The sequence below is a fragment of the Musa acuminata genome, chromosome BXJ2-10 (genome assembly GCF_036884655.1).
Source record: "Musa acuminata AAA Group cultivar baxijiao chromosome BXJ2-10, Cavendish_Baxijiao_AAA, whole genome shotgun sequence".
NCBI classification, from domain to species: Eukaryota; Viridiplantae; Streptophyta; class Magnoliopsida; order Zingiberales; family Musaceae; genus Musa; species Musa acuminata.
The window spans coordinates 24,231,452-24,256,297 of NC_088347.1; the positions used below are offsets into that span (position 1 = coordinate 24,231,452).

The window sequence follows — 24,846 nt, forward strand, 5'->3', positions numbered from 1 at the left end:
CTGGTGGTACCTTTCTAGCTTCTACTCTTACTGTTTCACAATAATGCTATCCAGCTTGTAGAACTTATGCAGTTGCATGTTGTTATCTGCACATGTTAAATTCTCTAGCTTTAATATACATCTTTTATACATATACATATATATACATATGTATATATATATATATATGTATATATACACACACATACATTTACCAAAAACAAGTTATATACTTTTAACTGTAGCCAAAAATTTCTTGGAATTTGTTCTTTCTTAATGTGCAAAGCACTCCAAGCAGCTATTTCCCCAATGCCTTTCAGTGGTTTACTTCAGGAGTCCAGAGCATGTCACAAGAACAAATCCTACCAACAACATGTAGAAGTGCAATCCTTATTCTGGTAACAACAATGACTTCCAGAACATTGATAAAAGACAAACTCGAGTGGTCATCCTTTTTCAGTTCTTGCAACTTTTTCAGCACAACTTCAAATCCTTTTTCACTCATCATGGCATCATCACCTGTTTCAGAAAGATGGCAAATTTGAAGCAAGATCAGGAAAAGTGGTGCTGAAAATGGATATTGTTATAAGATGTGCTAATTCAGCAGTAGAAATATACAAAGATGATATTGCATTACTTCTTCCATAAATTGAGCAGATCTAACATTCTCTCATCACTCGATCAATTCAAGATTTGCACGCAGATCCAACACCATCCACTAGTATTTGTAGGTATGGAAGTTTTAGGAGATTATTGTAAGAGATAAGTGGAATACTAACTATCAAGCAACCAAACTGTGAGCTTGGATCAATGCTATGAAGTGAGATGTAGTGCAGAGTACAATGTACACCAGCTTGTCCAATCCACCTTCAGCATTGTCATTCACTTCCATGTTCACCCCGACTACAAACTAAAGACTTGAAAGCAAAACACAAGCAAGTGAAGGAGAGAAGAGTGACAGGTATGTCTCAAAGAGAAACATTCCTTCTGCAGCTGAAGATTGTGTGTCAAATACAAGCTGTACTGGAGAATGGTGGACAAGATTCTTAGTGTGTGAATTGATGGCAGCAGCATTACTAGGAGAAGAATTAGTCTTTCCTTAAGAAACAGTTACACCAAGGAGTATGAATGCTTTTGGACATGATGACACTAAAGAAATGGAAGTCTAAGAAAGTGTTGCATTCGATATCTAATCAAGATGATTCTGCTCTCACAGAGTATGCGAGAAGTAGCTAAACAAGTTGGACAAACATCTCATTACTAACATGCAGTGGAGGATTCCTAAAGAACTTTTAGTCTAAAAAGATCTATTCTTCTATTGATTCTTTGTTCTCACATTAGTAGCAGCTGATTTCACAATCCACAGGTTAGAAGATATTTCAGTGCCAAAGAAATGTCAAAAATACATCCCGTAAATCTCATCAAAAGATGGCACAGTGCCAATGTATCTTGTTTCCTTGGCATCATGGCGTAATCAGTGCACTTTAGGAATCTTGAAATGGTTCCTTCAAATCAGAACTTGGAAAAGTTACGGTCTGCAAGCTGGCCAGTATCATACAAATCAAAGAACAGTCATGAGATCAACATCAGTAATGCAAAACAGACAAAGAAATTACCCATGCAAGTGCTGAATGAAATTTTCCTCATCGGATAGCAATTGTTGTGACCTTCCTTCTATTCCCAATATGCATTCTTCCAAGTAGTCGATACCAATTGCAGATGATGTTTGCCCACCTGATCGTTTAGAATCATCAACAGCTATGAAAATTCTCATAGTTTCTTTCGAGAAATGCAATGAGATGAGAATTCGTCACAAACATGCAGCAGTCACCAAATGTGGTGCTTGGAGGAACTATGATAGTTTACCTGTGAGGTCCCTTGTGTAATCCACTGCATATAACTGCGTCGACAAGTCACTTGTTAACATTTCCTATGAGAATAGAAGAAAAATGGTTTACATTAAAACTCCGCACCCAGGATTTCACAAGTTGATCTATCTGCATGCATAATTCTTCTATGATGTCTGTATTCAGAATTGATTCTTCTATAATACCATGCTGCAGGAGTAATGGTATGTAGGTAAAGAAAAAGATTACCTCACAGGATACAGGAACTTGGACTGATCCACGTTGAGATTCTAATGGATTCACTAATGGAGTCTCAAGATTAGTCACATTGATGAGACTGGGCTCGATTGTTGTGAACTGATTTGACAGATCAAATGAGCTCCGAACAGGTGAATCTTGGTTCAGGGGAAGCATTCCTGTTCGGTTGTTCATTGCTATGTTGCCATTCAGACCGAAACCTATACATGTCTGTGAAGTTCGGAAAGGCTGAAGTCCTCCAGACAAATACATGGAGTGGAGATTAAGACCATTCTTCATTGAAAGAATCTGCAACGACAACAGAAACAAAAGACAATTTATCATAAGCATAAAATACAGAAAGAAGGAACTCGTTCAAGCTAACCTGATTTTAAGTTAGTAGAAAAAAAAGGTGTCTTTTATTATGGTAAGGAGTGAGTTTGAAATTTGTCATTGTATACCACAATTTACAAATAATGATTCCCATAATGTGGTCAGCCTTTTGAGTTATTTGATAACCAAAAAGAAGCTTAAGGTTCATTCTGAAGCTTTTTCACGTGGTCTGCAGATAAACTCCCTTCAGAGGCAAGGAAGATCAAATAATGGAACAAATAAGAAATTGGATGATCAGAGGGGCCACTCAAAACCAGAGTCCAAATCTTTAGATTCTGAAATAACTTATCTTCTGGATTTGAAATTGAATGGAGCTCTTAAATTCCATATGTTCTTTGTTTCTGTTGATTCCTTACTCCTAGAACTTTGGCTCTCCGAGGAAACTTGGTTTTATGATAATAACTTCATGAATTCGATGTTGACTAAGGGCAAACCTAAATTTACAGCTGTTATTCTTGGATCCCAACACAACTTAAAATCTTAAGGAGGCACACTAGCTTGGCATCAAGTGATTATGTAAGTATCATCTTAAGGAGGCATGACTATGTGGGAGAGCAAAGGAATATACCTGATAATTTATAAGTAAATTTCACATATTTCTCATTAATCTACATGTCTCGAGATGTGGAAAGGATCTACAAGATTTGGGACTAATCCATCCTTGAAAATTTTTTATGGTGTTGGAGGGGCAAGTTTGTTTAGGACTCGGAGTCATCAGAATCTATGAACGAAGACAAAATATGTCCCAAGCAGAACAGTGAACACGATACCAAAGTGCATATTTGAAGCTCAAAGACAAGATTATTTGTGTGCACTAACCAAACCACAGAACAACAAGACTCACTGCATGCAACCTCAATTTTTTTTCCCTTACTTCAAAACTGTCTTATAAATGCTCATCTATCCGCAAGTTAAATTTCTCATTTCATGTGCTTGGATAAGAGTAAGAATTCTCAAAACCTAATTCGAATCATTCACTGTAAACTCACAAGAGTAAGAGGTTTTCACTCAGAGCATCAAGGGAACAACAACAACAGTGTCCATGCTGCATCCATGATTTGCTAGTTGTAAGTTGCAGAACTATTATGTTTGTTGATTCTTATCTTAAATTTCAGATAAATTTTTCTAAGGATACAGAGAAACTGTGAGCAGAAGCTAATGTCAAATAAATTTCACATGCACTTGGACAAGATATCACAATATAGGAGGAAAGAACTTACACATAGATTGGTAAAGATCATCTAACATTTACAGATAGAAGAACCTGACAGCATTTACTGACCTGCACTTGGAGCTGTAATTGTTTGAGATACTCAATAGCCTCATCAAGCATGGAAGCCTTATCTGTCTGCTCAAAAGCACAACATGTCCAAAGTAAAGAAGACAAGAAAAGAACACAATGAGCCAGAAAATTCAGTAAAGCCAATAAACTTTTGTTCGGTGGCACCTTATTTGAGTTGGGAATCAGATTTTGCAGTGCCCTCATCTTCTCATTGATTCTGCTCCTCCTCCTCTGCTTCCAAAAGATCGCACCACAGAACCATAAATCTGACAGTGAGTGTACAACAAAACCAATCGAACACATAGAAGATGATGGAAAGGTTAAAAAGAAGACCTTTTCAGACATGTTATGAACCTCTGCAGCCCTGCTCCTCTTGGAGCCGGAGCTCCGTGCCGGAACCGGCTTTGTGTGCTCCTCCGGCACCTCCACACTCTCCTGCAAACCACCACTACAAGCCATCAATTGACCCACAGCCCAGTGAATCAAGTGAAACCAGCTCAGAACATGAATCAGGCACCCACCTCACTCTCACATTCAAAAGAGTCAAAATCATGATCCAGTGACTTGCTTCCACCACCACCACCACCAGAAATGGGGTAGCAAGAAGAAGTCAACATCTGCTCAGCCTTCCAAGACGAAGCTCCAACTGCACAACTAGAAGAAAAACCAGGAGATTCTCCCTTGACCACCTCGGCAAGAAAAGGAGCTGCTGCTGTCAAAGCAACACTGCCACGATCATCCGTCACTGATCACATCCGCCTGAAGAGAAAAGAAGTGCAGCATAAGTCTACCCTCTCCGTCGACTGATTCCTCTAAGCTTCAGCGGGTCAGTGCACTCATCACCCTAACACCACAGGTTTAAGGCTGCAGGCCTTTAGGTGTTGCTTGTATGGGTTTGCGTGCATGTATTCTCTGCATCTTCGGTCTAGAAGGGTGAAGGTACACAGTCATGTATTCTCTGCACCATGACTGTGTTCTCTCAAGAACTCGAGAGAGATAGACTGACGCGATGGGTCTTGTATGTTTCCAACAATCCACGGAACTGCTACTGATGTGAGAGATGGCATCATCACCATCACTTCTTCCCTGTCTCTCTATTTTGTCGAGGAGAGCGACGGAACAGACCAACCCATCGTGTCATTTAATGTCTCCTGCTTTAATTGTTTCTTGAGCTAAATCAGACAGAAGAAGCAATCAATGTTTGGATCCGACTGATAACTCTACCTTAATCTTCTTTTAGATTTATAGACTTGCTGCTAAAAATCACTATAAGAGTGCAAAGATTTCTTAGATTTATTTTCCTGTTGGCATATTAAATGTAATCTCTCATCAAATGTTGCCTTAGTTTTTCTTAGTAGTGCAAGTGTCCCCCATTGTTCTTGCTCACCTACATCACCATCACTTCTTCCCGATCCTTCCACTCCTTTTCTCTTTCCCGACTCCTGGTTTACTCGATGCTTCTGAATCCTCTCGTCTGTTTCAAGGTGGTGACCTTTCTCACAGCGTATAGTTGCTCGTTCGGATGGAGCTGTAAAAGCATCCACGATCCCTTCTTACACTCTGAATCATCATTCTAGCTTTTCACAGGACAAAACCCTTATGATTTCCCACACTGTTCATCCCCAGTATCAGAGACGATCGATGATTCTCAATATTGACTTCAAAAATAAATTAGATGATTCTCAATATTGACAATATTACTCTCTCGTAAAAGGGAGATAAATTTGTTCATGTGCATCTCCTTTAGTATTTTCATTTACTTTTAAGATATCTAAATTAAAGAGAAAATAACATTAATACATAGCTTTCGAAATTTTATTATAAATCATCAAATTCTATTCGAAAACCTAAGGTTTGAGGTAAAAGATAAACGTCTTGATTATGGATCATGGATACGGGTTTAGAAATGATCCAATAGATGTAGACATAAGCAGGTCGTTCCATCGCACTCGACGTTGACTCAAAACCTAATCATTCTCATTTAATGCAAGTAAGTTTGATTCAACTTACTCTTACTTGACCTCCCCCTATTATATGTCTAAAGAAAACCTCAATTGAGGGTTTAGATATTAAACTCATATCTGGATCCACTATCCCCTCCCATATCTATCACTCTCTTTGTCTTAGGTTCTAATTTGGAAGTGGAACAGTACAAGACTAACAGTAACCTGTCATCCTCTAGTTCTATTATTGCTAACACCTCTCAAGACAATAGGTTGAAGACTTTAGAGGTTTCCATGATAATGAGAAAAGGAATTGTCTCTACTTGGCCTATTCCTTTTACCTTTACTCCGATCATTCTCTCCCTTGTCCTTAAAATGGCTTGGTAGCAAAAGGGGGTCTGGTTGACAATGGTTTATCACCACCCATCCCTATTACCATTGGACTCACTTTTTACAACGAGGACTCAAGCCTAAGCAAAGGTATTTTCTCGTATAATTTGAGAAACCTTCCCTTCTTTTCTAAGTATTCTCGATCCAATCTATTATCTTCCTTAAGTTCAAAATCCTTAGAGGCAGGCAAGTCTCCACTCAAATCGATGGATAAGGAGTTATGTCTCCTCCTCCAAAGCTCCCACTTAGAGTAAGGTATCCCCTTCCTTTGAAACCCTCGTAGAGAAGATATTTGAGGCTTTCCAACATGTTGTAGTAGAAAACAACACTAAAGAGGAGAGAGAAATAATTCATGAAAATTTTGATGGTAAATGGAATCTCCTACTCTGCGATGATATACTGAAGGCGACTTTCTCGGGAGAGTCTTTTATCTCAACTCTTTACTATAAAGCATAAACATACTTAGGTTCGGATATGAAACTTTGAGTATTCAAAGATGCCCTCGTTATTCCCAATAGGATTGCCCGATAAGAGATCGCTTCGTCCAAAGCGCGCCCCGCTCGTTCCGCTTGCAACAATCCGATTAATTCCCTAGGTGAAAAAAACATTAGACATTCCATCTTTTGAAATCAACACTTTTGATATTACTTGACGTACAATAATCTCTATATGTCTATTATGGATCTGTACCCCTTGGGATCGATAAACCTTTTGGATTTTATTAACCAAAGAGATACGACTTTGAACTATGGTTAGCTCCGCTAGAATCAAGAATCCCCAGGGGATTCCAAGAATTTTTGGTATACCTTCGTTCCAACCTTCAACTCTCCTTTCGAGGTTCATCGATATTGAATCAATAGAACGTACTTCTAAGATTTGTTCCGCTTTTGGAAGACCTTGCGTTATGTCACCATATCTCGATTTTTCATATATAAATGTAACTAATGTATCTCCTTCATAAAAGATTTCTCCATAATGGCCATGGAGTGGCCAAATAGGGCTTAGCCGATCTTATAACTAAGGAGTCAACATGAACAATTATGATCTGACCAGATTTTTCTACGTGTGGTTCGTATTTGAATAGACATACATTTTCACAAAAAAATTGTCCAAGATGAATTTTTGTAGATGTCTCTTCCCAATAATCGTGATGGAGAAAGTACCGATTCAAATGGAATGGATTCAAAATGATGTTACTAGATGGATCGGGGTTATAAATCCTCCTATTTTCATCTATTAAACAGTATTTAAGTACTTGAAGTACTTGGAAAGTCGGTTGAAAATTGTCAAGTAGCAAATATTTCTTTAACAAGACCTGATTATAAGTTATTAAATGGTAAGATGAATAGAAATTTGCTATTTTAGGTACAATAGTGGCTAAGGACCCAGCAAATCCTTAATTGGGATTATGGAATCCGATTCTTTTGTCATATTGTTATATTTTGAACCATTGAATGGGCCAATTCGAAAACAATTGGATGATGACAAAATTATCAAAAATTGGCATTCCTTATTTCGATTTAACAATGTACCAATAGTACCTTGATGTTGGGTAAGTGTAGTACCTTTGATGTTGGGCAAGTGATTGAATCCTGGCCTTGTAAAAAAAAGGATTGATATTTGTGCGATCTAATCTATTATCGGAAATCAATCCCGAACTTGCCCTATCATATCTTTTTCCGGTATACGAAATAGTGGACTTGACTAACTCTTATGAAATCTCGAATCAGATCATTTGTTCTTACCTCAACAAAGGAAGCGTGAACCTCTTCCGGAGAACCTTTTTGCTCTTGATCCCAATTCAATACTAAGCAAGTCCGAACTAATTGAATACTTGTGTGAGAAATTCCTCGAATTGACTTGCCATTTCCATGAAGGATATAATTAACAACTCTAAGTTGGACATTATCCTTTTCCCGCAGGAGATCTTGAGGAAAAAGTGTTGTTAAATTTATGCCATCAGCTATTTCATATGTGACTACGGGTCGAACCAAAACAAAATACTTTTTCTTGGTAGGTGTGATCCGTTGGACATAGATCCAATTTTTCCATTTTTTTGATTCCTTAGAAATTTTTTTTTCTGTTTCCGGTGGTATCAAAATGCCGCTGTGCCTGGATATCTTATCTGCCTCTCCAGGAAAATAAATATCTCCGGAAAATATTTTTAGTTCAGTATTTTTTTTTTCTCTCCACTCGGACTAATCCGCCTACTCGACTTCTTGTATTTAAAGTGAGTTGTGTATCTACTCCAATGATACTATTATTCCGGACCATTATCAACAAAGATCCGGGTAAGATATGCACTTCTTCGAGAATGAAAAAAAATCGATCTACTTTCGTTTGGTATTTCGGACTAAATTCTTTTGGTCTTCGATACTCAATCAAATCCTCTTTTTTTATGATTGAATTGACCTCTACGGTTCCATATTTAGTAATGCCTTAATTGCTTCTTCTGTATCGTGGATCATCAAAATAAACAAGAATACTATTTCTACGTAAAATACCCTGTTTTGGTATTTCGATCGAAATATCAAAACAGGGTATTAGTTCTTTCTCTTGTTCTTGATTGTATTGTAATGGGATGATGAATCTATTTCTTCGCTTTTTCGCCAAGAAATAAGAATTCTTTTGGATAATAGAAGGATATATGAAATTCAAATGACCATTAGACATCGTTTGATCAGGTCTTATTGAATAGTCAATAATTTTCTTATCCTTTTTACCAGAAGTATCCAACAATTTATGTCTTATTCGACCATTAGTCATTGATAAGTCAGAGATATATCTTTCTTCGATAGAAAAAGAATAAATATTCATTTGATCTTGATCCTTGTGGAGCGAAAAAGACACTATACTGGATCTGCACGGACCTCCCGCTAATATCCATAAATGACTCGTTTTTGATAATAGGTGAACATTACCATATGTATATTCAGGTGCATGGTGGACATCGGTACTCCAGTGCATTTCTCCCTCTGATTCAGAATAAATATATTTTCGTATCTTCTCTTTAAAATGAAAAGTGGACGTTCCAGCACGAATCTCAGCAATCACTTGTTCTGATTCTACATATTGATTATTTTGAACTAAAATAAAACTTTTTGGTGGAATATTTACATTATGTAGAATATCCCGACTCTCAATAGTTACATACAAGTCTATAGAACATAGAAAAGTAGGATGCCCATGACGGGTACGTGTGGGATGAACCAAATCCTCATTGAATTTTAGTTTTCCATTAGAAGGAGCTCGTACACGCTTGGCAGTACCGCCTGTGAATACTCCACTGGTATGAAAAGTTCTTAATGTTAGTTGAGTTCCTGGTTCCCCAATTGATTGACCCGCAATAATACCTACAGCTTCTCCCAATTCGACCAGGTCGCCATGAGTAGGACTCCGACCATAACATAATTGGCAGATCCAAGATGTACTCCTGCAAGTAAAGGGGGTTCGAATATATATTGGTTGTGCTCGAAAGGTTATGAATCGATTGACAAGTCCAATCCCAATATCTTAATTTCAAGTGGCAAGGCATCGTAGACCGATATATATATCGTCCGCTAATACACGATCAATTAGTGTTTGGACAAAAAAAATTTCCGTCATCCCATTTCGAGGACTCACGAAAATACCTCGGTTAGTGCCACAATCTGTTCTACGTACAATAATATGTGGAATTACTTCAACAAGTCTACGTGTGAGGTATCCAGCATCTGATGTTCGTACAGCAGTATCTACAACTCCCTTGCGGGCTCCATAACAAGAAATTATATATTCTGTGAAAGAAAGTCCTTCACGTAAATTGCTTTGAATGGGTAAATCAATCATTTGTCCTTGGGGATCCGACATTAATCCTCTCATACCTACTAATTGGTGTATCTGAGATGCATTTCCCCTAGCTCCCGAAAAAGACATTAGATATACTAGATTAGAAGGATCAGTCATCCGAAAATTAGGATTCATTTCTTGTCTCAAATATTCACTTGTAGCATACCATATCTCAATGGATTGACGTAATTTTTCTACCGCGTGTACATTCCCATAATGATGGTTTTATCCAAAATAAAACTTTGTTGTTCAGCGTCTTGGACTAACCATCCCGTAGTCCAAGACGCCCTTAAGTTCAAAATCAAGTCTCCACTCAAACCAATCGATAAGGAGTTCTGCCTCCTCCTTCAAAGCTCCCACTTAGAGTAAGGTATCCCCTTCCTTTGAAGCCCTCGTAGAGAAGATATTTGAGGCTTTCCAACATATAGTAGAAAACAACACTAAAGAGGAGAGAGAAATAATTCATGAAAATTTTGATCGTAAATGGAATCTTCTGCTATGACCTTCTCTGGAGAATCCTTTATCTTAACTCTTTACTATAAAGCATAAACATTAAAATAAAATAAAAACATACTAACAAAACATGTGATAACCCTTTACTCGAAAGTAATAATAACCGTTAAACTATTGTTAAGATATATTTTTAAATTCTATCCTAGAACTATAGAGGTGCAATTAGAGAAGTGAAAGAAATATTTTTTAGTCCCATTAAAACCCGTAATATAAATCTATTTATTCTTTTGAAAATTCATATTTATAAGTAACATTTCTCTTTTTGCTTGCATAGGTAGGGGAGAGCTTGGTCCAGTACTTTTATAAAAACTGATAGAGGGGGCATCCTAGTAGCACGGAAGATATATAACATTCTAAGCTATCCTTATTCACAAAAACAAGTAAGTAATTAACTTAGCAATAAAAGAGAGATATGACTTCTCTTAGCAATCTATGCAAGCATAAAGTCTTCAGTTCGTATCTCTCTCAAATTTACTTTACCTTTAGATACGTTATCAATTATGTGACTTCTGTATAGTAATATAAATTTCATTTTATCTACTTAAAGAAAAATTTAGATATCATCCTTTTATATTTTCTCAATCAATTTTATAGTGTCAATGTTTTATTTTCAATTATAATCTTTTGGATGCTAGATTTACTAATCCGAAGTTTACTTAATGAAATAATCATTTTGGCCCTTACCGAGTTTATGCTAGGCTTGATGGAGTATTGTTTAATTCTAATTAAGTTTTGACTTATGATGATATTTTGATTTTACACCTTTCTAGGGTAGGCTTTAATCATTTCCCCTTATTAGCACAGTTGTATTATATTTTTAAGTCATCTAGGAACTCTAATAATATTAAATTTAAAATTTACTAGCTTTTTAATAAATATTTCAACTTCTTTGTCAAATCTGCTTAGGCTAAGATCTAGTGTGGGAGAGTGAATAATAACTTCCTTCATAAGAACAAATCTCTCTTTGGATCAAATCTAAAGGTCAAAGATTGGAGAACCAAATTAAAACCATCTTATTATTTTAGAAAAGGACACTTTTGGCATCCTCTCCAACTTAGATTTGATCAATATCTAGTATCTTTCTAACAAGTTGATTGTCCTCAATAGACAATTCTATCTAAAATGATAGTCTAGATCCAAAGCCCAATATATTAGAGAGAGATAAAAATACTAAATAATTTCAATGACTATGCACCATCAGAAAACTAAAAAAATGAACTCACTATCCTAATATTCAAATTCCCTAAATAGCCAGGACACTACTTCCCCTTATTCTCTAACTAATATTCAAACTTTTAGCAGATTCCTAATTTAACTTCCAATGCTGACTAAAATCATTGCCCAGCACTCACTACTCTTTCCAACATGGATCATTCCACCCTTACCCAACCATTTTTCCTATCAAAAATTAGGTTAACTCTTTTGTAAATGGTTTGCTCAGGACTCAATGGCCAGAATATAAAATTTTATAAAGCTTTCTAGGATGACTTAAAGATGGATTTACTGTCATCCTTCACCCAATTTCACTCTCATTTCTTATTCCAGATAGTTAAGGTCATATTCTTATAGTCTTCATTCATAAATCTCCAAATACATCCTATATCAAAGACTTTATGTTATAATACTTTATAATATTATTTATAAAATTCTTACTAAAATCTTTTTAATTTGTATTAATAGTTATCTTCACCAACTTATAGGTTAAAAATTCAAGCTAGCACAAGAGTCTTCTTTCTCAAGGTGAAAAACTTATCCTCATAAACTCTATAATTAGTTTTCTCTCAACTCATATACTACTTAGTTCTTGGATTTCAAACAAGTTTGAACACTAAATTTTTAAAATTTTCTTGAGATTTTTTTTAGAATGATAGACACAGACGTAACAATATATACTTGATTAGTTGGGAAAACATTACTCTTTCAAACGACTCAGGATTTGAGAATTAGAAATTTTATAATGATAAAAAATATCTCTCCTGTGTTTAAATTTATCTTTAATCTGATTATTAACATTAACGATGGTTTTAGGAAACTCATTAGTAATGATCAATCCACTAAGAGTTAGGAAGTTCCCACAAAATGGCCCCTATAAATAATGGTCCAAATTTATGGTAGGAATCGATTTCCTACCATAAATTACATTTTCAGCATACTACACTATCAATAAGATTATTATTTTATTTGTTATTTGCATCTAAATTCTTCCACTCATATTCTCTTTGAACATCTCATCAACTTTTAATTCTAATCCTTCCTAAGTTGGCTTCAAGGGGAATAGATCGAAGAAGGTGCATCAATAGATAAACCATCCCATGATGACAAGCTTCTTTCTTATGGAACAATCAAAACGAGGCAAAGTATCACAACCAGCCCTTCCTCTCTCTTAAGGTCATGTTGGCTGTCAGTGACTCTTACTCGGTCACCCAGGAATCCTAAGAGCAACGTTGACATCTCTAATGTTAGCCTGGAGGAACAAGAGGTAAGTTTTGGCTTCTATGTAGACTGGCTCAGTGACTATTAATCTACCATCAAACATATATATAGGTTTTCTCATCAGAAACTCTTCTGATCAACCCTTATTGTTGAGTCGATAGCCTTATTGGAGGCCTTACGAGCTGCTGCAGACTCTCTCTTCAACTATCAGCTGTGTGGGTTAACTCTAATTCAATTCAAGTTATTAATTTTGTTCACTGTCTTCAACAATCATTCCCTGATTTTTCTGATGTCTTTATTATGATATATTATTTCTAGTTGATAGAATTCAGATCGTCATAGTTAGTCACATCCTTAGATCTTCTAACATTGAATGGTAGATCCCATAATTCCTAATTTTTTTTTATGCTGCCGATGATCAGCAGCGAGCTCAGAAATTTGCTACTATTTCTTGAAGTAATGCAGTTGTTTCCTTCAAAAACAAAAACAAAAAACAGTGGAAGAAACCTGTCTACTTCTTTGATTATACTGCTGATGGATGAAGCTTTGCCATGGATCAAAAATTCATGGACTAGAGTGATAATTAATCTATAATTAATCTTATTAAAAGGAGTTCTCACTTTAAAAATATATTTTATTTTGAATGATCATTAAATTTTTTTTTTAAAGATAAGTGCTTAAGACGGATTAAAGACTGTGATAAACTATCAAGATCTTTATCAATTAAATTAGTTGACACTATGGTATGTAATTTTAAATGATATCGCCCGGTACGGGTGGTATGTACCGGTCCGACGATATACTGGTATGCGGATCGCTAACGTGTTACTGTGCTATAGTGTTAGCCCTATAGCAGTGCTACAGTGCTACAGTAAAAGAGAAAGAAATATTTAAAAATAGACGTACACTTGGTATGCTCTAGTGTACCGTTCGGTACACGGTACCGTATCGTATTAAGCCAACCTCGAAACATCGGTACGGTACGGTATTATTGTATAAATTGATTAACACATTCAATAATCTTGAAGTTTTATTTTCAAAGCATCATTTTTTTTTCATAAATCAAGAATAAAATCATGAATTGAGTAAAAACATTTTATTTTTTTAATAAAAATATTTTAACATATCTATCCTTAAATTAAGTGTATTTGGTATCGTAAATTTTGATATAACACATATATTCCTTAAAAATTAACATTCCTATTAACTATTAGTTATGGCTATGAATAACAATGAATATTGTAGTAGAAGAGTATTTAAATTATTATTTATAATTTTTTTTAAATCTTTCATCCTCTATCTCTTATATCTCTTATCTTACCACTAATATTTTCCTAACTGTCTCAATATTCTCATCATAAAATATAAATGTCTTAATGTAATAATTAAAATATTATAATTTTATTAGATTTTGAATAAAAAAATATTTGTTAACGAGATGATATTTTAGGTATTTAAAAAAAATCAGGGGCTTTCCTAGAAAATCACCCTTTTAAATTATCAAAAATAATTTTTATTTCGAGTGATCTTCCAATTTTGTCTCTACCTTTGATCATCGATCATTCGTCATTCTTTTTATTTTTTTTTTCTTTTTTGAATTAAAAAAAAACAAGGAAAGTTAATACGAGTCTAAAAAAAAAATCTTCTTAATCCTTGCCCGGACCCACACGTGTGGGACCCATGGGACCACGTCACCCTGGCTAATATTTTTGAGCCGATTCGGCCATTCAATGCATGGTCATAAACGTCGGGCTTCGTTTTCCCACGTGCTTCGCACGAGCTAGTCCGAAGGGCTTCGAGACCTTCCGATCGTAAGCTCACGTTAATCGACGGTCTAGATAAGGATAGATAATTTCGATTAAAAGCGCAATTGGAGCGGATCCCTTCCCTTTTCCTTGACGCGCTTCTCTTCTCGTTCTCTCCATCCCCAATCTATTCTATCGCGTCTTCCCCTTTCATCGATTCAATTGCAACGATCGTGAAGGAGGAGGAGGAATAGATTAGAGAGAGAGAGAGAGAGATCGGAGATGGAGGACGTGAGGCTGTGGCGGGACAAGCGGGAGAGGGAGATGTACGACAACTTCGCCGACCTCTACGCCATCGTCAAGACCACGGACAAGCTGGAGAAGGCGTACGTCCGAGACCTCGTCTCCTCCGCCGAGTACGAGGCGGAGTGCCTCAAACTAATCGCCCAGTTTCGCACCCTCCATTCCGCCCTCCACGGCGCCGTCCCCTCCCTCGATCGCTTCGCCGAGGTCTACCGCCTCGACGCCCCTGCTGCCCTCAACCGCCTCCTTGTTTCCGGCGTCCCCGCAACCGTCGAGCACCGCGCCGCTGCATCCTCTTCCTCGTCCGCCTCTGCCGCCGCCGTTGCCGAATGCGTGCAGAACTTCATTACCGCCATGGACTCCGTCAAGCTCAACATGGTGGCCGTCGACCAGGTGCACCCCCTCCTCTCCGACCTATCCACGTCCCTAGCCAAGCTTGGGACCGGTCTCCTCCCACCGGACTTCGAGGGCCGTGTCAAGGTTCGTGATTGGCTCTCTCGCCTCGCTAAGATGGGCGCCGCCGACGAGCTCACCGAGCAGCAGGCCCGCCAGTTCCACTTCGACCTCGAGTCCTCTTACAACGCCTTCATGGCCGCTCTCCCCAACGCCGACTCTTGATTCTCCCTCCGTATATCCTCTTCTCTTCAGGTTCATCATCATCATTGAGTGTTCTCACCATACATGCGATTCTTTCATGCAACGCTATAATTTCTTGACTTTTGGGAACCTGCTTGAGCTTTTCTTGTCTTCAATATCAGAGTACTTTTGAAGCTTTGGCACACACGAAATGGTTCATAATCCAAAAGATCAGTATGTTCTTCATTGTTTTTCCTTAGACTTCTCCCTTACCGTGCATTTCTTTAGGTGATTTTTCATGCTTTATGGATGCAGTTATGATTTGAAAGCCTCATCCCTTGTCCTATAAATTTACTGTAATTGTAAAAGGGTATGACAACTCTGGCTTATCATGTACATACTTTCAGGTTATTTTAATAATGGAGTGGTTTCTACTTAAGAAAAACTAGTCTTTTTTGTTTATTTAACTTTTTTTTTGTGTTGTATTTTCATAAAATTGCTTAATTGGAATTAAAAAAGACTAAATTCCAGTGCTTGTCAACTAAAATTAAATAGTTATTTATTCATTTTCTGTTGCATAGGACTTGGTTTCCTCATGCAAAATTTATAATTTTTCTGAACAACCTTGAGCCATCGTGTAAGCAAATGTCATATGTAATGGCACTGGCTGACATCTACCGGTGAAAGATCATAGCTAACTAAACAAGCTTAATTTTTTCACTACTTGTGTAGTAGTCACAAAGTCGCTGCTTATCCTAGTTCAATCCATGGAGCTATGAGAAGATTGAGGTACACGAAGCCCTAGATAAAGAGCAGATCACTTGAATATTTTATGTGGTCAATTATTTTAAGAAGCTTGGTAGATAATCTTGAATTGTGATCTATTGGCTGACAATTTGTGTGATTAATAAATTTTGTTATTAACTTGTGTGAAACAGTCAACTTAAAGATATGGTTTAGAGAATGACATGTGCTTGAACTAAATGCAAAGATAAATGAGTTTCTTTGCTTTTCCTTCTATAAGCCTTCAACATTATGCTGCTTTTGCTTTACTCCTATTATAATAGGAGCAGCCCTTGCCTTTTCTTTCAGCCATTCCAGACTGTAGGCATCCATCATATGTATGGCTGATTTAATATTGTTGCCTCTCAGGATATCATGAGTGACAAATTAAAGGATTTATATGGTCGAACAATAATTCTATGTATGATTTCTATTTGAGAGTCGAGACTGTTTTTGGATTTCCAGGAAGATGCTTGAGCTTCCTATTTGAGTCTATGCATAGATCTAAGGGAAGATGCTTGTGATCTAAATACATTTTGAACAAGGTATATGCATGTGCTTAATCATATATTCGAATTAAGACGATAATACTTATTCATGGAGGTAACGCTATTACTTTTGTGGAGATAAACCTTCATCGTAGGCTTAGAACAATCCGGAATATGATTTATGTTTATCCAGTCCCTTCTGGTCATGGATGTCCAATTTTTAACAGGACATGCAATGATTACCAGATTATAGTATCACATATTTTTCCTTCATTATTCGACTGTCAATTGCTGTGGATGTGTTTAGAGGACACAAAAAAGTTAATCAAGTTATAATTTATTACTATTTGAAGCATCTAGTAGTTGGAAATCATGTTGTGTATATCTTGAGCAGCCACTAAGGGCAATAGTAATATGGAAGTCTGACAGGTTGCAGCATTATCATGCAATTCTATGGGAAGTTTTTGGAGGCAGGTCTCCCTTGAGAATTACATGGAGGTGGATCACAGCAGTCATTGGACAACTAGTCTTTTTTAAATATAAAGAAGATTTAGATGACTGTTCAACTTTTCCTTGTAGGAACTTAGAGGAGGATGCAAGCATACGTTTGATACTAAATCATAACTTCTCTTCCAATCCTTTGAGTTTATGGTATTTTTTAATTTGTTTTACATGTTGATGAGGTGGACCAACACAAACAGATTTTGACTTGGGTATATACTGACGAGTAACCCTAGCAGCATTATTTTCTAATAGCAGCTTTTGTTTGAGACATGATTAACGAAGGACCGCAGTTGAGTTACATCCTTTCAAAATTTTGAGTTTCTTTTTCCTTTTCTTTTCTTTTGGTTCAAAGTGAGAAGTGTGCTAAAACTTTTTAGTTACTCGCAACGTGGAACATTCTGAGTCGCAATACGAGTGCTATCTTGCAGTTGTCATGCATAACTTAGCATGGTTTGTGCTGTGGGTTAGGGTTTGTTGGTTCATTATTTTGGGTCATGGCATATTGAATTACTTAGGTAATTAACTAGTATATAGTTGGGTTGATAAGAATTTTGGGAGGACACAAAGCTATAACTTATTGACTTTTTGCGATTCGGTACTTCTGCTGTTTTGGGTTTTTCTTGGAAGGATGCTAGAATAAACTTTATTCTTGAAGAATTTTGGAGTCAGAATCCTTATGGATATTTGTTTTGTTTTTTTTCTCTAAAACTGAATGACATTATGAGACTGGATTCTTAATTTTAAACTTGTAGATGATGTACCATAATTGACTCAGGATTGTGAAGTATCACCATTCTGGAGGGTGGAGGAACCCCGATAACTGTCGGTAAAACAAGCTGCAATATGTTCATGTGTAACTGATCAAGTAAGGGTTGTGCAAACCATTCAGCATCATGATGGTCACCGTGACTGTCAGGTAGCTGATTAATAAAGAGGGACCTTCTCGAAAGTTTGATCAGATGAAAAAACAGGAACTTTTGTGTGGCTCCTTAAGTTTCGTAAAATCGAGTACAGGAACTTCCACACGAGATGAATTTGTATAAAGATCGATTCATGGCTACTTTGTAGAAAACGGCTTTTCCTTGGTAGCTTGGGCTTCTAGCAGAAAGATACTTGTCATCTCACGGTCGAGATGTCCATCACTATGAAAATTTGTATTTTTTTTTTTTTTTGTATTAGGCAATGGTTTGTGAATTTATGCAGTAGTTATAGCCAAAATACTTGATGGAGGTTCATTTGTTTGATTTAAAATTTTGGTAGTGTATGAGATGATAATATTGTTTCATGAATCTGTGTGACAAGCTATTCCTGCTGAAATCTCAAACAGATTAGTATCCACTATTTTAAATGCTTGGAAAAAATGAAAGAAAGAAGAAAAAAAAAATCTTTGAAACATGGTTTGAGCCTCAGTACATTGTTTGCTGAACAGAACCATCATGGGACTTTGGTGGCCTCTAAGCAGTGCCTGTGTTCCTTTGATTGATCTGAGGAATGCCTGTCTGTGTTGCCTGCTGCTTGGAAGGATCTTACCATCATTCATCTACATTATGTGATGGTTCCCATGGAGGGCCAATTTGCAACTTATTGAGGATAATTTTACCTTTCAGTTTAGTGGATGGTTATCCATTGTGTATGTAGTATCATACTATTTCTTATTGTTCAGGCATTATAAATAAATATTTTAAAAAGTAAATTCTTTTTAAAATATTGTTTCCTCTTTTTACCCTTATATATACCTTTCACCTTTTTCTCTAAATTTGTTGTTACATTCAAACTGAAGTTTATGATGTTGAAATATATTGATGAATTTGGAAAATATCAACCATTTTATATACCTGCACGATAACTTGCACCATTTTGTGAATTAATCATAAAGCCACACCTTTTAATTTGTGTCATATTATCACATACAAAGGTATCAAATGAAATGAACTCCTTTGAGATGTTTCATCACCTTATTACATCTCTTCGGACAAACTGCCATCAACCTATATTTGTTTATACATACATACATATAACCGTTTATGAATTGACAACCAAATAAAATCAAAATAAAACATAATTGTATTGGAATATTAAAGCATTAAAATTGGCTGACAAAACCGCAATGTCAAAACATTGAACAAGGAAAATAGATTCCAATGCTTCGATCACTAGTAGTAAGATTGCAGAAATAAAATACATTTTGCAGTTACAAAACATTGGCTAAAAAGAGTGTTTTACCTTGGGAATCCAATGCAGGAAATTTTACGCACATGGAATCAACTTAAATTTACATGATCAGCAACTAATATAATCAGAAGTACATTTTTCAAATTTTCCCAATCACTACGCAAGCTATTGTAGTTTGTCCTATTTTTCATCATCTGGTTGTGTGGATTTCAACAATAGGCGAATAACCAAATGGTATATTTCTGTATATCCTAACAATACATCAAACTGTCAGATGTTCTTAACAACAATACATAACAGATGTCTCTCTTTCCTTCTACTTGTATGAAAGAGGACCAGATCTTGACACTGCAAATCTCAGCAATGGGCTCGGGCCCTGACCACCAGAACTGGAACCCTCGGCAAATTTCACTTTTCGGCTTGAACTATACTCCAGTGGTCCTGAGTTTCTTGTGTTACGCTGCTGTTTATCGCTAGTTTTTAGCCGCAAGCTATCACCTTCGTGAGCATCGTCATGCCTATGGATAGAGGAACTCAAGTAACCTGGATCATATGACATGGGAGTGGAATCACCTCGGTGTGGCCTCACAGCAGGAGATGCATGTGTTAGAGAAATAAGGGGTGACTGTCTCGGCGATGGTGCGAGCAATTCTGTAATCATAGTTGCTGAATTTCCATAGTGCTGCCTATATATTGAGCGCAGAATTGTGTAAGGTATGTGAATTTCAAGGGTGCTTCTAGGAAGGTATCTTGAGAGCTCGCAAAGCTGGTCCAAGAATATCAGTTTTGGTACAATATATGTCCTACAAAGCATATGAAAAAGGGAGCTTATCACTTAAGGATGAAACTAGTACATCTCAAATAAACAAAGTCCCATGATTAATCACTGGCATGCCATTATTAGTTCATAGGATATGATTTTCATAATCCTCGCATGGTAGATAGACCATAGTAGAAAAAGTACCATTTCAGACATAGAGATAGGAATTGACTGGAAGAGCCTGTAGCAATTGCAACATGCACATCACCAGTGAGATTTGTACCAAGAATTGATATCTGTTATCCTCTCCATTTCATGAAGTGATGATGTGAATCGGCAAGTTCAACCAATTTGTCAATGTGCTGAGTTATATTATCTTAAAACAGGTGGTGTTGGGCCATCAACACCCTTGTTTGTGGTTATGTACTCAGAAAGCATCACTAATAATTCAAATTCACACAAAGGAACCTAAATGTATTTGAATTAGAAACTTGTTCCCAAATCCATGCAAAATAAAGTTGGGCACACATTTAGCAGGTTCAGTATAAAGAAAACAAAGGAAGCATGCATCAAATACATTGGAATGTCCTACATATGAGTTCTGAAACTTGTGCATACAGTGTATACAGGCCAGCTCAATGCTACAAGGCATAACCTATTATGAAGCTTGAACCTAGAGCTCAACAAATTAAATCTCAAAGGTGAAGCAGATATTTATCTATCAGAATCCTCTTCAAAGAGTATTAACTATATAGTAACGATGTTGGACCAGCAATTCAGAGTAGAACATAACCTTTGTTCTCCTCGACTTATTTAAGAAAGAAAAATGCCTATACTTCTGATATAGGCATCTAATGAAATTGGTTCATGGAGCATCCTCATATGGTAGGCAGTTTCTAGAGCTCAAACAAAGAAAGGTTTGGTTAGGATCATTAGAACTGACAGAATACCAATCAGAAGCAGGCTCAAAAAGTTTATTTATTGCAACAAGATCGTGACAAGTAGCCAGGCAAGTTTTTTCAGAAATGTCGTTGAAGGCACATGAAAATGAGACACAAATAGCATGACTTTTAGTTGAAATTCTCTAGGAATAAGGATATGTGAAAGATTGTGAAACAGAGTCATTGAAGGTAAGCAATGTTCAAAACGGGTAGCAGAAACAACAAACAAGTTCCTACAAGGATAAAATGTCTGGATGACAAAATTTTCAATCATGAAAGAACCTAAAATGTCCAATAATGAGTTAAAAAAAGACAGAATTTCGAACCAGTGTAACTTTTTTGTGAAGCTGAACAAGGGCAAAGGAGAGAGGCATCATATCCTACTAAAAATTTACCAGATGGACATAGCTGGAGAGATTAAAAACACTACCAAGAGTTTCTAAAAGCAACTTTAACAGACATAATACCTGCTATTTTCACTCCATGAATCCAGTACGATCCCTGCAGAACACTTAACAAAGATTTGCAATGCAGACTTTATATTTGCCTCAACCGACGTGCGGTTTAGTGTTTCTGGCTCTGATATTTCTCCAGCATGCCCATTGGAAAGAGACCTTGGCTGTTGTACTCTTTCCATCCTAACATACTCACTTCCTGCAATCACAGCATTGATGCACCTGCAGATCACCCATATTTATACATATTATGGATAAGGAACTGCATAAAAAAATAAACCTAATATATGACCCCCACAGTTATACATATTAAGCCACACAGCTCCTAACGAACATTGGTTAGGATACTCGAAGAAGCTTCACTATCGAAATTTTCTGGTAACAAGCAACTGTAGATACTAAAATACTCGGAGGTAGTTCTCGAGGTTGTTCTATTCAAATTTGATGAAAAGAGGTACTTGCTAATGATTTTAAGAAGTGCTTTTACAATGTGTATAAACATTTATGATAAGGCACTACTCATGTTATACAAAAATATATAAACCATATGTGATATGTGAAGTAAAGAGCATGTGTAAGGGTTATAGCATCTATGCATTCTAACATCACCTTGCTAGACTGTGAACATTGTTGTTGAATCCCCCAGTATTAACATTATATGTTGTCATGCTCCAGATGTTAGATGCCATAAATGCAGAACAAAGATAGGGAAGAAAGCTCCAAGAACTATCATTGGCAACACCCACTTCGGCCATGATTGCATGGATCCACTCAGTATCATGATCCTCATCTGCACCTACCATATTTGCCAACCTTCTCAACCTCGTAATATCATCCTTCTCAGGTATATCAACAGGTAACTGCTTAGCTACCCCACATAACAGAGAAAAAATAAGAGGTGCATTTTCTTCTAGAACTGATCCAGCAGCCTCAACAAGCAACTTGTGGAACGCTATTGCCTGCCCAGCCTGAATACAGAATCCAACTAGTGTGTCTAAATCAAGTAATTGCTTTATGTTTGCTTCTCTTTCAATCCGGTCACCATAATTTACACTTCCAGCAAGACCCTCTAGGGCTTCACGGTTTGATCGCAAAGCGGTGTCGATGCAGTTCAATAATGCAGCTGTGTGTTCTTTTAACAACCTGTCAATTCTGTCAAATCCATAACCACCAAAAATACGAATGAGGGCTTTAAGCTCACGTACATCAGTATATGACTCTGCTGTGCATGCACCTATTACTTGTGAGCTCTTGAAGCAGTGACGGATTGGAATAAACAAAACTCCAGCACCAGAGATATCCTTAACAATGTTCTCAAGATACCAGTTGCCAACCAATTCTATGGCAGATCCAGTCTGCATCTCTGTAGGTTTTTCAAATTTCTGTAAATAAGAAACAGGTCCAGTGAAGCTCTCTGTCAACAGCACCTCACGAATGCCTTCAGTAATGTCCATGCTAATATGCTGCTCTGCCATGTGGATGATGCCAATGTGTCTTTGTAAGAGAGACTCAATAATTGATGGACGCTGTAGGCAATTATCAGTTATCATAACTGCAAGTAGCCTTCTCCTGAAGTTTCCAAGGATACATTCTCTCATGTACTTCAACAAAGATAGCACACAAAATTGAAGAATCAATAAACTTGCATTGACTTTCTCCATAATAGTATTAGTGCTTGTTGAAGTATGAAAGAAAAAAGATATTGACACAAGAATATGAGACGATGAATTAAGACAAATCATGGTAAACCAGACATTAAGGAATACGCGGAGCTGTTAATTTTCAGGACAAAACCACTATTGTAGTCACGAAAGTAACTGTTAGTCTTAACTATTCCTTTTCTTAGAAAAATCAAGAGAATCAAGCATTAAGAAAGGTCTACAAGAAACCAATAAACATATAATTTTCAAGACAACTTAGAAAGGAAGAATTGCTGCAATCTAATATTTCTACTATAAAAAAATGAAAAAAGAACACTTACAAAAATAAAGAGTGAACAAATGGACCAACTAAAAGACTCAACTATTGAATAGTTCAAATTTTATGCTAAAAAAGAAAATGTATTTGCATATATGTACAAGACGTTTCATGTAGTCTGAGTTACAGTACAGAATATCTAGTTTCACTATTAAGCTTTAAAAATGGAAATTTTCCAATGAAGCACACCTATGTAGAGTGTTCTTTCAAAAAGTTTGTCTAAAAATGAAGATAAGTTTCCTCCCATGTCTTCTCCCTTTCTTCTCCATGGTAGTCGCTTATTTCAATTTTGGTTTTCTATTTTTGTCACTAACTTTGGGGTACAATATTTCCCCCTCCTCTTATAACTTTGACGCGATATTAGATCTTTATATCCAGTTAAAGAAAAAGAAGAAGCTATCTATAACAGCAGTCAGCAATAGAAATAAATTATTTACTATACATGCAAGCCAATGAAACATACCAGCATGGATCAATTTAGCCCTGGATAAGCCTTTGACACATGCTAGCATGGACACAGTATGATAAAGCATATGCTGCCAGAACTATATATGTGCACTGAGCCAATAGGTCAGGTTATATACCTCACGCAGAACAAAAACATGATTGAGTACACATACAGGTTCCATGTCATTTAAGACAGAGCAAAGATTTGTTAACCTCTGCATGGCAGCTTCCAACCTGTTTAAGACAATTATTATGATTTTAGAAATTCTCAATTTAAACATGTCCAATTGCTCCAAAAGGGTATGTCACTTACATTTTCACAGAACTGGTGTTTTCTGGATAACTCTCATATCCTGGTTTTTGCATAGACCATCCTTTAGGTGATTTAAAGGAGGCAGTTGAACCTTTTAGTACATTGTTCAAACAAAATGCTGCTTGCTCAGGAACAAGCTGAAATATAAACTATATGAGTCTTAAGACAGAAAAATGTGATAACTCAAAAGTTATCATCCAAAGATAATTGAATTACCTGCATTTCTAATGAGCCAAATCCACCTTCTGAATCCAGAATATTGATGAGACCTTCCAGTCCACCCATGATGGATTCAATAAGGGACTCAACGTATAATATGGAATCTCTCCCCACTTTATTCAACTAAAATTACAGATAGACGAAACAACTAATTAAGAACCTTCATGTGAAGATGAGAACAACAATATTATTAAAATAAATCAATGATGGTTGAGTTGAATAAAGTTGAGAAAATGGTGCCTAATTGTGGCACATTGCATGAGGCTTCTGCCAATGCAAGGCTTAAGAGGGTAATATGCAGCCTGACTCTTCAAGAAA

General features: G+C 36.5%; 3 protein-coding genes and 1 pseudogene across 6 annotated transcripts in view; 1 reads left to right on the top strand and 3 right to left on the bottom strand.

The window, feature by feature from the left end:
- Positions 1-93: 93 nt before the first annotated feature.
- Positions 94-4,881, bottom strand: LOC135625978 (transcription factor SPATULA-like). Of its 3 annotated transcripts, XM_065131153.1 has the most exons (9): positions 4,582-4,881; positions 4,260-4,497; positions 4,072-4,173; positions 3,904-3,969; positions 3,739-3,804; positions 2,076-2,372; positions 1,846-1,909; positions 1,596-1,713; positions 538-1,521 (listed from the first exon to the last, which is right to left on the bottom strand). In XM_065131153.1, exons 2-9 carry the CDS (start codon positions 4,353-4,355, stop codon positions 1,464-1,466), a joined length of 867 nt encoding a protein of 288 aa, XP_064987225.1. In that variant the 5' UTR covers positions 4,356-4,497; positions 4,582-4,881; the 3' UTR covers positions 538-1,463. The 3 variants fall into 3 exon arrangements, with proteins under 3 accessions (XP_064987226.1, XP_064987225.1, XP_064987224.1); XM_065131154.1 differs by lacking the exon at positions 538-1,521 and adding an exon at positions 94-498 and having other exon boundaries at positions 4,260-4,879; XM_065131152.1 differs by having other exon boundaries at positions 4,260-4,881.
- A 1,633-nt stretch (positions 4,882-6,514) lies between these two features.
- LOC135625701 (DNA-directed RNA polymerase subunit beta''-like) lies at positions 6,515-9,920 on the bottom strand (annotated as a pseudogene).
- Positions 9,921-14,778: 4,858 nt separating this feature from the next.
- Positions 14,779-18,529, top strand: LOC104000342 (vacuolar protein sorting-associated protein 28 homolog 1). 2 transcript variants are annotated; one of them, XM_009422360.3, is made up of 2 exons: positions 14,779-15,541; positions 17,997-18,529. In XM_009422360.3, exon 1 carries the CDS (start codon positions 14,873-14,875, stop codon positions 15,509-15,511), a length of 639 nt encoding a protein of 212 aa, XP_009420635.2. In that variant the 5' UTR covers positions 14,779-14,872; the 3' UTR covers positions 15,512-15,541; positions 17,997-18,529. The 2 variants fall into 2 exon arrangements, with proteins under 2 accessions (XP_009420635.2, XP_009420634.2); XM_009422359.3 differs by having other exon boundaries at positions 18,020-18,529.
- A 973-nt stretch (positions 18,530-19,502) lies between these two features.
- Positions 19,503-24,846, bottom strand: part of LOC135624575 (probable protein NAP1) — a 32,766-nt gene continuing 27,422 nt past the window's right edge. Inside the window, exons 19-24 of the mRNA XM_065128333.1 lie at positions 24,526-24,651; positions 24,310-24,446; positions 24,134-24,230; positions 22,182-23,173; positions 21,585-21,794; positions 19,503-20,219 (exon numbers count right to left, since the gene is read on the bottom strand). Of these exons, the coding sequence (XP_064984405.1) occupies positions 19,733-20,219; positions 21,585-21,794; positions 22,182-23,173; positions 24,134-24,230; positions 24,310-24,446; positions 24,526-24,651 (2,049 nt within the window). The 3' untranslated portion in view covers positions 19,503-19,732. The remainder of the gene's footprint in view (positions 20,220-21,584; positions 21,795-22,181; positions 23,174-24,133; positions 24,231-24,309; positions 24,447-24,525; positions 24,652-24,846) is intronic.

What these genes read in the sequence shown, in the direction of transcription:
- LOC104000342 (XM_009422360.3), top strand. Translation starts at nt 14,873, where the DNA reads ATGGAGGACGTGAGGCTGTGGCGGGACAAGCGGGAGAGGGAGATGTAC.
- LOC135625978 (XM_065131153.1), bottom strand. Translation starts at nt 4,355, where the DNA reads ATGTTGACTTCTTCTTGCTACCCCATTTCTGGTGGTGGTGGTGGTGGA. An exon ending in AAGTTCCTGTATCCTGTGAG is followed by an intron (nt 1,910 to 2,075) that starts GTAATCTTTTTC and finishes CTATTCTCATAG; the next exon opens with GAAATGTTAACAAGTGACTT. An exon ending in TTACACAAGGGACCTCACAG is followed by an intron (nt 1,714 to 1,845) that starts GTAAACTATCAT and finishes CTAAACGATCAG; the next exon opens with GTGGGCAAACATCATCTGCA.